The sequence below is a fragment of the Rhinoderma darwinii genome, assembly GCF_050947455.1.
Source record: "Rhinoderma darwinii isolate aRhiDar2 chromosome 4 unlocalized genomic scaffold, aRhiDar2.hap1 SUPER_4_unloc_3, whole genome shotgun sequence".
Lineage (NCBI taxonomy): Eukaryota > Metazoa > Chordata > Amphibia > Anura > Rhinodermatidae > Rhinoderma > Rhinoderma darwinii.
In genome coordinates, this window is record NW_027461758.1 from 597,555 (window position 1) to 612,246 (window position 14,692).

General features: G+C 38.0%; 1 protein-coding gene across 1 annotated transcript in view; it reads left to right on the top strand.

Annotated features, from left to right (window-relative positions):
• Positions 1-14,692, top strand: part of LOC142684060 (uncharacterized) — a 74,903-nt gene that overhangs the window by 31,072 nt on the left and 29,139 nt on the right. Inside the window, exons 3-4 of the mRNA XM_075847450.1 lie at positions 1,463-1,642; positions 1,716-1,839. Of these exons, the coding sequence (XP_075703565.1) occupies positions 1,463-1,642; positions 1,716-1,839 (304 nt within the window). The remainder of the gene's footprint in view (positions 1-1,462; positions 1,643-1,715; positions 1,840-14,692) is intronic.

Genomic DNA, 14,692 nt, shown 5'->3' on the forward strand with positions numbered 1-14,692 from the left:
AATGAGAATAGTAAGTAGTCACGTTGTAACCAGGAGGAGAAGGACCACAGGGACCAGGAGGAGAAGGACCACAGGAAGCAGGAGGAGAAGGACCACAGGAAGCAGGAGGAGAAGGACCACAGGAAGCAGGAGGAGAAGGACCACAGGGACCAGGAGGAGAAGGACCACAGGGACCAGGAGGAGAAGGACCACCGGGACCAGGAGGAGAAGGACCACAGGGACCAGGAGAAGGAGCACAGGGACCAGGAGAATCACATGGCCGGAGTCTATCCTGGAGAGGAGGATTTCTACCACTAGTCTGACATCTATATAGAAACATAGAAGGTGACGGCAGGAACCAGGAGAATCACATGGCCGGAGTCTGTCCTGGAGATGAGGATTTCTACCACTAGTCTGACATATATATATAGAAACATAGAATATGACGGCAGGAACCAGGAGAATCACATGGCCGAAGTCTGTCCTGGAGATAAGGATTTCTACCACTAGTCTGACATCTATATAGAAACATAGAAGATGACGGCAGGAGGAGAATCACATGGCCGGAGTCTGTCCTGGAGATGAGGATTTCTACCACTAGTCTGACCTCTATATAGAAACATAGAAGATGACGGCAGGAGGAGAATCACATGTCCGGAGTCTGTCCTGGAGACAAGGATTTCTACCACTAGTCTGACCTCTATATAGAAACATAGAAGATGACGGCAGGAGGAGAATCATATGGCCGCAGTCTGTCCTGGAGATGAGGATTTCTACCACTAGTCTGACAAATATATAGAAACATAGAAGATGACGGCAGGTGGAGAATCACATGGCCGGAGTCTGTCCTGGAGATGAGGATTTCTACCACTAGTCTGACAAATATATAGAGACATAGAAGATGACGGCAGGAGGGGAACACATGGCCGGAGTCTGTCCTGGAGACGAGGATTTCTACCACTAGTCTTACCTCTATATAGACACATAGAAGATGATGGCAGGAGGAGAATCACATGGCCGGAGTCTGACCTGGAGATGAGGATTTCTACCACTAGTCTTACCTCTATATAGAAACATAGAAGATAACGTCAGGAGGAGAATCACATGGCCGGAGTCTGTCCTGGAGACGAGGATTTCTACCACTAGTCTGACCTCTATATAGACACATAGAAGATGGCGGCAGGAGGGGAATACATGGTCCATGTGAATATTATTTCTTCGGATTGGTCTAGGATTATACCAGGCCGGTTTACATTCACTTACTGCTGATTTTCCACATCTGTGGGAAGTTTATTCCAACCATCTACTACTCTTTTAGTAAAATAATATATTCTGATCGTCCCCGCACTAATGTCAGACTTTGCCCTTGTGTTCAGTTCCTTTCCTCCTGTAAAATATATAACGGTTTCCATCATCTTCCACTTTCTCTTATTCCTCAAGGTTATACAAATGAAGTTATGTAAGTGTCTCTCCCCATACACAGGATTATACAATAGTGAAGAAGACATCGGGGGACTGTGTGGCCCCCAACAGTCATGAGTCAGGAGGACGGAGCCGGACCCCCATCACAGAGCCCCCTCCTCACTCCCGGATACAAGAGAAGAACAATAAGAAGAAGATCCTAGAACTTCTCCACAAGATGACTGAGCTGCTGACTGGAGAGGTGGGAATGCTGGGAAATTATACAGTATCGGCACTGGAGAAGTCTGGGTAATGACTGTATCATTGTGTGTCAGGTTCCTATAAGGTGTCAGGACGTCGCTGTCTATTTCTCCATGGAGGAGTGGGAGTATCTAGAAGGACACAAGGATCTGTACAAGAAGGTCATGATGGAGGACCACCGGCCGCGCACATCACAAGGTAAGAAGACACCGATATTTAAACAGTCTTGTTGCCCATTAGTGTTGGCACAGGCTGGCACTGGCATCCATGACGAAGCCTTAATATTATCATGTACTGTACATACACACGCGTGTACACTGACCTGTAATGTAGGAGCTCCATAGTTCAGTCTTTTCACATTACATTAGAGCCCTACATTTGCCATCTACATCACCAGTTTCTTTATGGCTCTATCCAGAGTTTCCTTTTGCCATCCATCGGGCTGCTACGGTAGACTGTGCTATTCTATACCGTGCAAAGAGAAGAAACATGGGAGCTAGTGGGCAATGAATACCCCTCTCCGACTATACAGTGGCATACGACCAGCCTTCTGTCAGGGGTAAACGTTGGGACCCCTCCTGACATTCTTCTCTGATGTATGAAACGTGATGTGAACTGATCCATACTTTCCTAGTGAGAGTCCAGCATAGCGTCTTTCCCATAGAGCTCCCCGTCCTTCATGTCTCGGGGTCACTGGGCAATGATTACCCCTCTCCGACTATACAGCGGCATACGACCAGCCTTCTGTCAGGGGTAAACGTTGGGAACCCCCCTGACATTCCCCTCTGATGGATGAAACGTGATGTGAACTGATCCATACTTTCCTAGTGAGTCCAGCATAGCGTCTTTCCCATAGATCTCCCCGTCCTTCATGTCTTGGGGTAACTGGGTAATGATTACCACTCTCCGACTATACAGCGGCATACGACCAGCCTTCTGTCAGGGGTAAACGTTGGGAACCCTCCTGACATTCTCCTCTGATAGATGAAACGTGGTGTGAACTGATCCATACTTTCCTAGTGAGTCCAGTATAGCGTCTTTACCATAGATCTCCCTGTCCTTCATGTCTCGGGGTCACTGGGCAATGATTACCAGTCTCCGACTATACAGCGGCATACGACCAGCCTTCTGTCAGGGGTAAACGTTGGGAACCCTCCTCACATTCCCCTCTGATGGATGAAACGTGGTGTGAACTGTTCCATACTTTCCTAGTGAGTCCAGCATAGCATCTTTCCCATAGATCTCCCCGTCCTTCATGTCTCGGGGTTACTGGGCAATGATTACCAGTCTCCCACTATACAGCGGCATACGACAAGCCTTCTGTCAGGGGTAAACGTTGGGAACCCTCCTGACATTCTCCTCTGATGGATGAAACGTGGTGTGAACTGATCCATACTTTCCTAGTGAGTCCAGCATAGCGTCTTTCCCATAGATCTCCCCGTCCTTCATGTCTCGGGGTCACTGGGCAATGATTACCACTCTCCGACTATACAGCAGCATACGACGAGCCTTCTGTCAGGGGTAAACGTGGGGAACCCCCCACACATTCCCCTCTGATGGATGAAACGTTATGTGTACTGATCCATACTTTCCTAGTGAGTCCAACATAGCGTCTTTCCCATAGATCTCCCTGTCCTTCATGTCTCGGGGTCACTGGGCAATGATTACCACTCTCCGACTATACAGCGGCATACGAACAGCCTTCTGTCAGGGGTAAACGTTGAGAACCCCCCTGACATTCCCCTTTGATGGATGAAACGTGATGTGAACTGATCCATACTTTCCTAGTGAGTCCAGCATAGCGTCTTTCCCATCGATCTCCCCGTCCTTCATGTGTCGGGGGTCACTGGGCAATGATTACCAGTCTCCGACTATACAGCGGCATACGACCAGACTTCTGTCAGGGGTAAACGTTGGGAACCCTCCTGACATTCTCCGATGGATGAAACGTGGTGTGAACTGATCCATACTTTCCACGATCACATGAGGGCGGCTCGTGGCCCGACAATCACTTTTAATAATATAGTCGCCCGCCTTAGACCCTCTCCAGTTCTACTACAAGCTTTTTACATTGTGGAGCCCAAAACTGAATTCCATATTCAAAATGTGGCCTTACAAGGGATTTATATAGTGGTAATATTACATTATAGAGGAGGTGATATTACATTATAGAGGAGGTGATATTACATTATAGAGGAGGTGATATTACATTATAGAGGAGGTGATATTACATTATAGAGGAGGTGATATTACATTATAGAGGAGGTGATATTACATTATAGAGGGGGTGATATTACATTATAGAGGAGGTGATATTACATTATAGAGGGGGTGATATTACATTATAGAGGAGGAGATATTACATTATAGAGGAGGTGATATTACATTATAGAGGAGGTGATATTACATTATAGAGGAGGTGATATTACATTATAGAGGGGATATTACATTATAGAGGAGGAGATATTACATTATAGAGGAGGTGATATTACATTATAGAGGGGGTGATATTACATTATAGAGGAGGTGATATTACATTATAGAGGTGGTGATATTACATTATAGAGGAGGTGATATTACATTATAGAGGAGGTGATATTACATTATAGAGGAGGTGATATTACATTATAGAGGAGGTGATATTACATTATAGAGGAGGTGATATTACATTATAGAGGAGGTGATATTACATTATAGGGGAGGTGATATTACATTATAGGGGAGGTGATATTACATTATAGAGGAGGTGATATTACATTATAGAGGAGGTGATATTACATTATAGAGGAGGTGATATTACATTATAGGGGAGGTGATATTACATTATAGGGGAGGTGATATTACATTATAGAGGAGGTGATATTACATTATAGGGGAGGTGATATTACATTATAGAGGAGGTGATATTACATTATAGAGGAGGTGATATTACATTATAGAGGAGGTGATATTACATTATAGAGGAGGTGATATTACATTATAGAGGAGGAGATATTATAGAGGAGGTGATATTACATTATAGAGGAGGTGATATTACATTATAGAGGAGGTGATATTACATTATAGAGGAGGTGATGTTACATTATAGAGGGGGTGATGTTACATTATAGAGGCGGTGATATTACATTATAGAGGCGGTGATATTACATTATAGAGGAGGTGATATTACATTATAGAGGGGGTGATATTACATTATAGAGGCGGTGATATTACATTATAGAGGAGGTGATATTACATTATAGAGGGGGTGATATTACATTATAGAGGAGGTGATATTACATTATAGAGGAGGTGATGTTACATTATAGAGGGGGTGATATTACATTATAGAGGAGGTGATATTACATTATAGAGGAGGAGATATTACATTATAGAGGAGGTGATATTACATTATAGAGGAGGTGATATTACATTATAGAGGAGGTGATGTTACATTATAGAGGAGGAGATGTTACATTATAGAGGGGGTGATATTACATTATAGAGGAGGTGATATTACATTATAGAGGGGGTGATATTACATTATAGAGGAGGTGATATTACATTATAGAGGAGGAGATATTACATTATAGAGGAGGCGATATTACATTATAGAGGAGGTGATATTACATTATAGAGGAGGTGATATTACATTATAGAGGAGGTGATGTTACATTATAGAGGAGGTGATGTTACATTATAGAGGAGGAGATGTTACATTATAGAGGGGGTGATGTTACATTATAGAGGGGTGATATTACATTATAGAGGGGGTGATATTACATTATAGAGGGGGTGATATTACATTATAGAGGAGGTGATATTACATTATAGAGGGGGTGATATTACATTATAGAGGAGGTGATATTACATTATAGAGGGGGTGATATTACATTATAGAGGAGGTGATATTACATTATAGAGGGGGTGATATTACATTATAGAGGGGGTGATATTACATTATAGAGGGGGTGATATTACATTATAGAGGAGGTGATATTACATTATAGAGGGGGGATATTACATTATAGAGGGGGTGATATTACATTATAGAGGAGGTGATATTACATTATAGAGGAGGTGATATTACATTATAGAGGAGGCGATATTACATTATAGAGGGGGTGATATTATAGAGGGGGTGATATTACATTATAGAGGAGGTGATATTACATTATAGAGGGGGGATATTACATTATAGAGGGGGTGATATTACATTATAGAGGGGGTGATATTACATTATAGAGGAGGTGATATTACATTATAGAGGAGGTGATATTACATTATAGAGGAGGTGATATTACATTATAGAGGAGGTGATATTACATTATAGAGGGGTGATATTACATTATAGAGGGGGGATATTACATTATAGAGGGGGTGATATTACATTATAGAGGGGGTGATATTACATTATAGAGGAGGTGATATTACATTATAGAGGAGGTGATATTACATTATAGAGGAGGTGATATTACATTATAGAGGAGGTGATATTACATTATAGAGGAGGTGATATTACATTATAGAGGGGGTGATATTACATTATAGAGGAGGTGATATTACATTATAGAGGAGGTGATATTACATTATAGAGGGGTGATATTACATTATAGAGGAGGTGATATTACATTATAGAGGAGGAGATATTACATTATAGAGGAGGTGATATTACATTATAGAGGAGGTGATATTACATTATAGAGGGGTGATATTACATTATAGAGGAGGTGATGTTACATTATAGAGGAGGTGATATTACATTATAGAGGAGGTGATATTACATTATAGAGGAGGAGATATTACATTATAGAGGGGGTGATATTACATTAGAGAGGAGGTGATATTACATTATAGAGGAGGTGATATTACATTATAGAGGAGGTGATATTACATTATAGAGGGGGTGATATTACATTATAGAGGAGGTGATATTACATTATAGAGGAGGTGATATTACATTATAGAGGGGTGATATTACATTATAGAGGAGGTGATATTACATTATAGAGGAGGTGATATTACATTATAGAGGAGGTGATATTACATTATAGAGGGGGTGATATTACATTATAGAGGAGGTGATATTACATTATAGAGGAGGTGATATTACATTATAGAGGAGGTGATATTACATTATAGAGGAGGTGATATTACATTATAGAGGAGGTGATATTACATTATAGAGGAGGAGATATTACATTATAGAGGGGGTGATATTACATTATAGAGGAGGTGATATTACATTATAGAGGAGGTGATGTTACATTATAGAGGAGGTGATATTACATTATAGAGGAGGTGATATTACATTATAGAGGAGGAGATATTACATTATAGAGGGGGTGATATTACATTAGAGAGGAGGTGATATTACATTATAGAGGAGGAGATATTACATTATAGAGGTGATATTACATTATAGAGGGGGTGATATTACATTATAGAGGGGGTGATATTACATTATAGAGGATGTGATGTTACATTATAGAGGAGGTGATGTTACATTATAGAGGAGGTGATGTTACATTATAGAGGAGGTGATATTACATTATAGAGGGGGTGATATTACATTATAGAGGAGGTGACGTTACATTATAGAGGAGGTGATGTTACATTATAGAGGAGGTGATGTTACATTATAGAGGAGGTGATATTATAGAGGGGGTGATATTACATTATAGAGGAGGTGATATTACATTATAGAGGGGGTGATGTTACATTATAGAGGAGGAGATATTACATTATAGAGGGGGTGATATTACATTATAGAGGAGGTGATATTACATTATAGAGGGGGTGATATTACATTATAGAGAAGGTGATATTACATTATAGAGGAGGTGATATTACATTATAGAGGGGGTGATATTACATTATAGAGGAGGTGATATTACATTATAGAGAAGGTGATGTTACATTATAGAGGGGGTGATGTTACATTATAGAGGAGGTGATGTTACATTATAGAGGAGGTGATATTACATTATAGAGGGGGTGATATTACATTATAGAGGAGGTGATATTACATTATAGAGGAGGTGATATTACATTATAGAGGTGGTGATATTACATTATAGAGGAGGTGATATTACATTATAGAGGAGGTGATATTACATTATAGAGGAGGTGATATTACATTATAGAGGAGGAGATATTACATTATAGAGGAGGTGATATTACATTATAGAGGAGGAGATATTACATTATAGAGGAGGTGATATTACATTATAGAGGAGGTGATATTACATTATAGAGGAGGTGATATTACATTATAGAGGAGGTGATATTACATTATAGAGGAGGTGATATTACATTATAGAGGGGTGATATTACATTATAGAGGAGGTGATATTACATTATAGAGGTGGTGATATTACATTATAGAGGAGGTGATATTACATTATAGAGGAGGTGATATTACATTATAGAGGAGGAGATATTACATTATAGAGGAGGTGATATTACATTATAGAGGAGGTGATATTACATTATAGAGGAGGTGATATTACATTATAGAGGTGGTGATATTACATTATAGAGGAGGTGATATTACATTATAGAGGAGGTGATATTACATTATAGAGGTGATATTACATTATAGAGGGGTTATATTACATTATAGAGGAGGTGACATTACATTATAGAGGAGGTGATATTACATTATAGAGGGGGTGATATTACATTATAGAGGAGGTGATATTACATTATAGAGGAGGTGATATTACATTATAGAGGGGGTGATATTACATTATAGAGGAGGAGATATTACATTATAGAGGAGGTGATATTACATTATAGAGGGGGTGATATTACATTATAGAGGGGGTGATATTACATTATAGAGGAGGTGATATTACATTATAGAGGAGGTGATATTACATTATAGAGGAGGTGATATTACATTATAGAGGGGTGATATTACATTATAGAGGGGTGATATTACATTATAGAGGGGGATATTACATTATAGAGGAGGTGATATTACATTATAGAGGAGGTGATATTACATTATAGAGGAGGTGATATTACATTATAGAGGAGGTGATATTACATTATAGAGGAGGTGATATTACATTATAGAGGAGGTGATATTACATTATAGAGGGGGTGATATTACATTATAGAGGGGGTGATATTACATTATAGAGGGGGTGATATTACATTATAGAGGAGGTGATATTACATTATAGAGGAGGTGATATTACATTATAGAGGAGGTGATATTACATTATAGAGGAGGTGATATTACATTATAGAGGGGTGATATTACATTATAGAGGGGGATATTACATTATAGAGGAGGTGATATTACATTATAGAGGAGGTGATATTACATTATAGAGGAGGTGATATTACATTATAGAGGAGGTGATATTACATTATAGAGGAGGTGATATTACATTATAGAGGAGGTGATATTACATTATAGAGGGGGTGATATTACATTATAGAGGAGGCGATATTACATTATAGAGGAGGAGATATTACATTATAGAGGGGGTGATATTACATTATAGAGGAGGTGATATTACATTATAGAGGGGGTGATATTACATTATAGAGGAGGTGATATTACATTATAGAGGAGGCGATATTACATTATAGAGGAGGTGATATTACATTATAGAGGAGGTGATATTACATTATAGAGGAGGTGATATTACATTATAGAGGGGGTGATATTACATTATAGAGGAGGTGATATTACATTATAGAGGAGGTGATATTACATTATAGAGGGGGTGATATTACATTATAGAGGAGGCGATATTACATTATAGAGGAGGAGATATTACATTATAGAGGGGGTGATATTACATTATAGAGGAGGTGATATTACATTATAGAGGGGGTGATATTACATTATAGAGGAGGTGATATTACATTATAGAGGAGGCGATATTACATTATAGAGGAGGAGATATTACATTATAGAGGGGGTGATATTACATTATAGAGGGGGTGATATTACATTATAGAGGGGGTGATATTACATTATAGAGGGGGTGATATTACATTATAGAGGAGGTGATATTACATTATAGAGGAGGTGATATTATAGAGGAGGTGATATTACATTATAGAGGAGGTGATATTACATTATAGAGGGGGTGATATTACATTATAGAGGGGGTGATATTACATTATAGAGGAGGTGATATTACATTATAGAGGGGGGGATATTACATTATAGAGGAGGTGATATTACATTATAGAGGAGGTGATATTACATTATAGAGGAGGTGATATTACATTATAGAGGAGGTGATGTTACATTATAGAGGAGGTGATATTACATTATAGAGGAGGTGATATTACATTATAGAGGGGGGGATATTACATTATAGAGGAGGTGATATTACATTATAGAGGAGGTGATATTACATTATAGAGGAGGTGATATTACATTATAGAGGAGGTGATATTACATTATAGAGGAGGTGATATTACATTATAGAGGAGGTGATATTATAGAGGAGGTGATATTACATTATAGAGGAGGCGATATTACATTATAGAGGAGGTGATATTACATTATAGAGGAGGTGATATTACATTATAGAGGAGGTGATATTACATTATAGAGGAGGTGATATTACATTATAGAGGGGGTGATATTACATTATAGAGGAGGTGATATTACATTATAGAGGAGGTGATATTACATTATAGAGGAGGTGATATTACATTATAGAGGGGGTGATATTACATTATAGAGGAGGTGATATTACATTATAGAGGGGGTGATATTACATTATAGAGGGGGTGATGTTACATTATAGAGGGGGTGATATTACATTATAGAGGAGGTGATATTACATTATAGAGGGGGTGATATTACATTATAGAGGGGGTGATGTTACATTATAGAGGAGGTGATATTACATTATAGAGGAGGTGATATTACATTATAGATGAGGTGATATTACATTATAGAGGAGGGGATATTACATTATAGAGGGGGTGATATTACATTATAGAGGGGGTGATGTTACATTATAGAGGGGGTGATATTACATTATAGATGAGGTGATGTTACATTATAGAGGAGGTGATATTACATTATAGAGGTGGTGATATTACATTATAGAGGAGGTGATATTACATTATAGAGGAGGTGATATTACATTATAGAGGAGGTGATATTATATTATAGAGGAGGTGATATTACATTATAGAGGAGGAGATATTACATTATAGAGGGGGTGATATTACATTATAGAGGGGGTGATATTACATTATAGAGGGGGTGATATTACATTATAGAGGAGGGGATATTACATTATAGAGGAGGAGATATTACATTATAGAGGAGGTGATATTACATTATAGAGGGGGTGATATTACATTATAGAGGAGGTGATATTACATTATAGAGGAGGTGATATTACATTATAGAGGAGGTGATATTACATTATAGAGGAGGTGATATTACATTATAGAGGAGGTGATATTACATTATAGAGGGGGTGATATTACATTATAGAGGGGGTGATATTACATTATAGAGGAGGTGATATTACATTATAGAGGGGGTGATATTACATTATAGAGGAGGTGATATTACATTATAGAGGAGGTGATATTACATTATAGAGGAGGTGATATTACATTATAGAGGGGGTGATATTACATTATAGAGGGGGTGATATTACATTATAGAGGGGGTGATATTACATTATAGAGGAGGTGATATTACATTATAGAGGAGGTGATATTACATTATAGAGGAGGTGATATTACATTATAGAGGAGGAGATATTACATTATAGAGGAGGTGATATTACATTATAGAGGGGGTGATATTACATTATAGAGGAGGTGATATTACATTATAGAGGAGGTGATATTACATTATAGAGGAGGTGATATTACATTATAGAGGGGGTGATATTACATTATAGAGGAGGTGATATTACATTATAGAGGGGGTGATATTACATTATAGAGGGGGTGATATTACATTATAGAGGGGGTGATATTACATTATAGAGGGGGTGATATTACATTATAGAGGGGGTGATATTACATTATAGAGGGGGTGATATTACATTATAGAGGAGGTGATATTACATTATAGAGGGGGTGATATTACATTATAGAGGAGGTGATATTATAGAGGAGGTGATATTACATTATAGAGGAGGTGATATTATAGAGGAGGTGATATTACATTATAGAGGAGGTGATATTATAGAGGAGGTGATATTACATTATAGAGGGGGTGATATTACATTATAGAGGGGGTGATATTACATTATAGAGGAGGTGATATTACATTATAGAGGGGGTGATATTACATTATAGAGGGGGTGATATTACATTATAGAGGAGGTGATATTACATTATAGAGGGGGTGATATTACATTATAGAGGAGGTGATATTACATTATAGAGGGGGTGATATTACATTATAGAGGGGGTGATATTACATTATAGAGGAGGTGATATTACATTATAGAGGGGGTGATATTACATTATAGAGGGGGTGATATTACATTATAGAGGAGGTGATATTACATTATAGAGGGGGTGATATTACATTATAGAGGAGGTGATATTACATTATAGAGGGGGTGATATTACATTATAGAGGGGGTGATATTACATTATAGAGGAGGTGATATTACATTATAGAGGAGGTGATATTATAGAGGAGGTGATATTACATTATAGAGGAGGTGATATTATAGAGGAGGTGATATTACATTATAGAGGAGGTGATATTACATTATAGAGGGGGTGATATTACATTATAGAGGAGGTGATATTACATTATAGAGGAGGTGATATTATAGAGGAGGTGATATTACATTATAGAGGAGGTGATATTACATTATAGAGGGGGTGATATTACATTATAGAGGAGGTGATATTACATTATAGAGGAGGTGATATTATAGAGGAGGCGATATTACATTATAGAGGAGGTGATATTACATTATAGAGGGGGTGATATTACATTATAGAGGAGGTGATATTACATTATAGAGGAGGTGATATTATAGAGGAGGTGATATTACATTATAGAGGAGGTGATATTACATTATAGAGGAGGTGATATTACATTATAGAGGAGGTGATATTACATTATAGAGGAGGTGATATTACATTATAGAGGAGGTGATATTACATTATAGAGGAGGTGATATTACATTATAGAGGAGGTGATGTTACATTATAGAGGAGGTGATATTACATTATAGAGGGGGTGATATTACATTATAGAGGAGGTGATATTACATTATAGAGGAGGTGATATTACATTATAGAGGGGGTGATATTACATTATAGAGGAGGTGATATTACATTATAGAGGGGGTGATATTACATTATAGAGGAGGTGATATTACATTATAGAGGAGGTGATGTTACATTATAGAGGAGGCGATATTACATTATAGAGGAGGTGATATTACATTATAGAGGAGGTGATATTACATTATAGAGGAGGTGATATTACATTATAGAGGGGGAGATATTACATTATAGAGGAGGTGATATTACATTATAGAGGAGGTGATATTACATTATAGAGGTGATATTACATTATAGAGGAGGTGATGTTACATTATAGAGGAGGTGATATTATATGTATAGAGGGGGTGATATTACATTATAGAGGGGGTGATATTATATTATAGAGGAGGTGATATTACATTATAGAGGAGGTGATATTACATTATAGAGGAGGTGATATTACATTATAGAGGGGGTGATATTACATTATAGAGGAGGTGATGTTACATTATAGAGGAGGTGATGTTACATTATAGAGGAGGAGATATTACATTATAGAGGGGGCGATATTACATTATAGAGGAGGTGATATTACATTATAGAGGAGGTGATATTACATTATAGAGGGGGTGATATTACATTATAGAGGAGGTGATATTACATTATAGAGGTGATATTACATTATAGAGGAGGTGATATTACATTATAGAGGAGGTGATATTACATTATAGAGGAGGAGATATTACATTATAGAGGGGGTGATATTACATTATAGAGGAGGTGATATTACATTATAGAGGGGGTGATATTACATTATAGAGGAGGTGATATTACATTATAGAAGAGGTGATATTACATTATAGAGGAGGTGATATTACATTATAGAGGAGGTGATATTACATTATAGAGGGGGTGATATTACATTATAGAGGAGGTGATGTTACATTATAGAGGAGGTGATGTTACATTATAGAGGAGGTGATATTACATTATAGAGGAGGTGATGTTACATTATAGAGGAGGTGATGTTACATTATAGAGGAGGTGATATTACATTATAGAGGGGGTGATATTACATTAGAGAGGAGGTGATTTTATAGAGGAGGTGATTTTATAGAGGAGGTGATTTTATAGAGGAGGTGATTTTATAGAGGAGGTGATTTTATAGAGGAGGTGATATTACATCTGAGCGCTTCTTCCGAGCCCTCGGCCGTCAATATTCTGAATGCTGCTTCTGAGCCCTTGGCCGTCAATGTTCTGAACGCTTCTTCCGAGCCCTCGGCTGTCAATTTTCTGAACGCTTCTTCCGAGCCCTCAGCCGTCAGTGTTCTTAACGCTTCTTCCGAGCCCTCGGCCGTCCATGTTCTGAACGCTTCTTCCGAACCCTCGGCCGTCCATGTTCTGAACGCTTCTTCCGAACCCTCGGCCGTCCGTGTTCTGAATGCTTCTTCCGAGCCCTCGGCCGCCAGTGTTCTGAACGCTGCTTCCGAGCCCTCGGCCGTCAATGTGCTGAAAGCTTTTTGTATTTGTCTTATTATATTCAGTTATTCCCTGTTCATCCTTATTGTTTTCTTATTTCTAGACATTTTCTTACCAGATGGAATAAACTTACTTTTGAAAAACGGCCGCGTAAAAAAAAAACGCCCGCAAAAAAGGAGTGCATGTCACTTCTTCGGCCGTTTTTCATAGACTCTATAGAAAAACAGCTCCAAAAATGTCTGCAACAAACGCCGCAAAAATTGCGAGTGGCTTAAAAAACTTCTGAAAATCAGGAGTGGTTTTCCCTTGAACCAGCTCAGTATTTTCAGACGTTTTTTATTTTGTGTGT